The 634-nt window shown below is 64.4% G+C and overlaps 1 protein-coding gene across 1 annotated transcript in view; it reads right to left on the bottom strand.

Annotated features, from left to right (window-relative positions):
- Slx9 (SLX9 ribosome biogenesis factor) overlaps window positions 1–197 on the bottom strand; it is a 36,033-nt gene extending 35,836 nt beyond the window's left edge. The window contains exon 1 of the mRNA XM_015478854.2: window positions 3–197. Within this exon, the coding sequence (XP_015334340.1) occupies window positions 3–89 (87 nt within the window). The 5' untranslated portion in view covers window positions 90–197. The remainder of the gene's footprint in view (window positions 1–2) is intronic.
- Between the last annotated feature and the right edge of the window lie 437 nt (window positions 198–634).

Raw genomic sequence — 634 nt, 5'->3', positions numbered from 1 at the left:
ACGGGGGGCGCGGGGCCGGGCGCAGCCTCCCCCTTGGGCCGCACTGCGGCCTGGTGCACACGGGCTCGCAGCCCCCTCACTTTGCCCATCTTGCCCGTGCCGCCGCACACACGGAAGAGCCTCCCGGAAGCCGTCCAGTTGCGCTAGCCGCCGGTCAGAAACGCGCTCCGCATCCACCCGGTTCCGCGCCTGCCTCCCGGAAGCGCCGCCGTCTCCGGCGCGCGTGCGCAGTGCTGCCGCCTGCTGGCTGGAATGCGGCGCTTCCGGGCGGCGCTGGAGCGAGCTGTGGCAAATACTTGCAAAGACCCCTGGGGCGATGGAAGGAGCAAAGGCCTCCGGTGCGTGAAGGAGAAATGGCCTTTCTCTAGGGAAGGCCTGGGACCGAGCAGGTGCCTCTGGCCCGGGCCAGGCCGCGATGGTGGAGCAGGTCCTTTTGACTTGGCATTGACCTCTTTGTGTACACTCCTGCATTTAGTCGTTAGAATAGTTCCCTGAAAGTGGATATTACGGGTCAGCTTAAAAGGGAACTGTCAGATCGCTGGCGGTGACTTAGGAACAAAGCACCAAGCAGCCCTCACCGTGAAAGAAACATCAGTCAGCACTGACGGAACTGCCCGTCCATCAGCGGGGCCTC

This window comes from Marmota marmota, unplaced genomic scaffold (assembly GCF_001458135.2).
Source record: "Marmota marmota marmota unplaced genomic scaffold, marMar, whole genome shotgun sequence".
Taxonomy (NCBI): Eukaryota; Metazoa; Chordata; class Mammalia; order Rodentia; family Sciuridae; genus Marmota; species Marmota marmota.
Note: the sequence above shows the minus strand (reverse complement) of the source record. Positions and strands in the feature narration are given on the sequence as shown.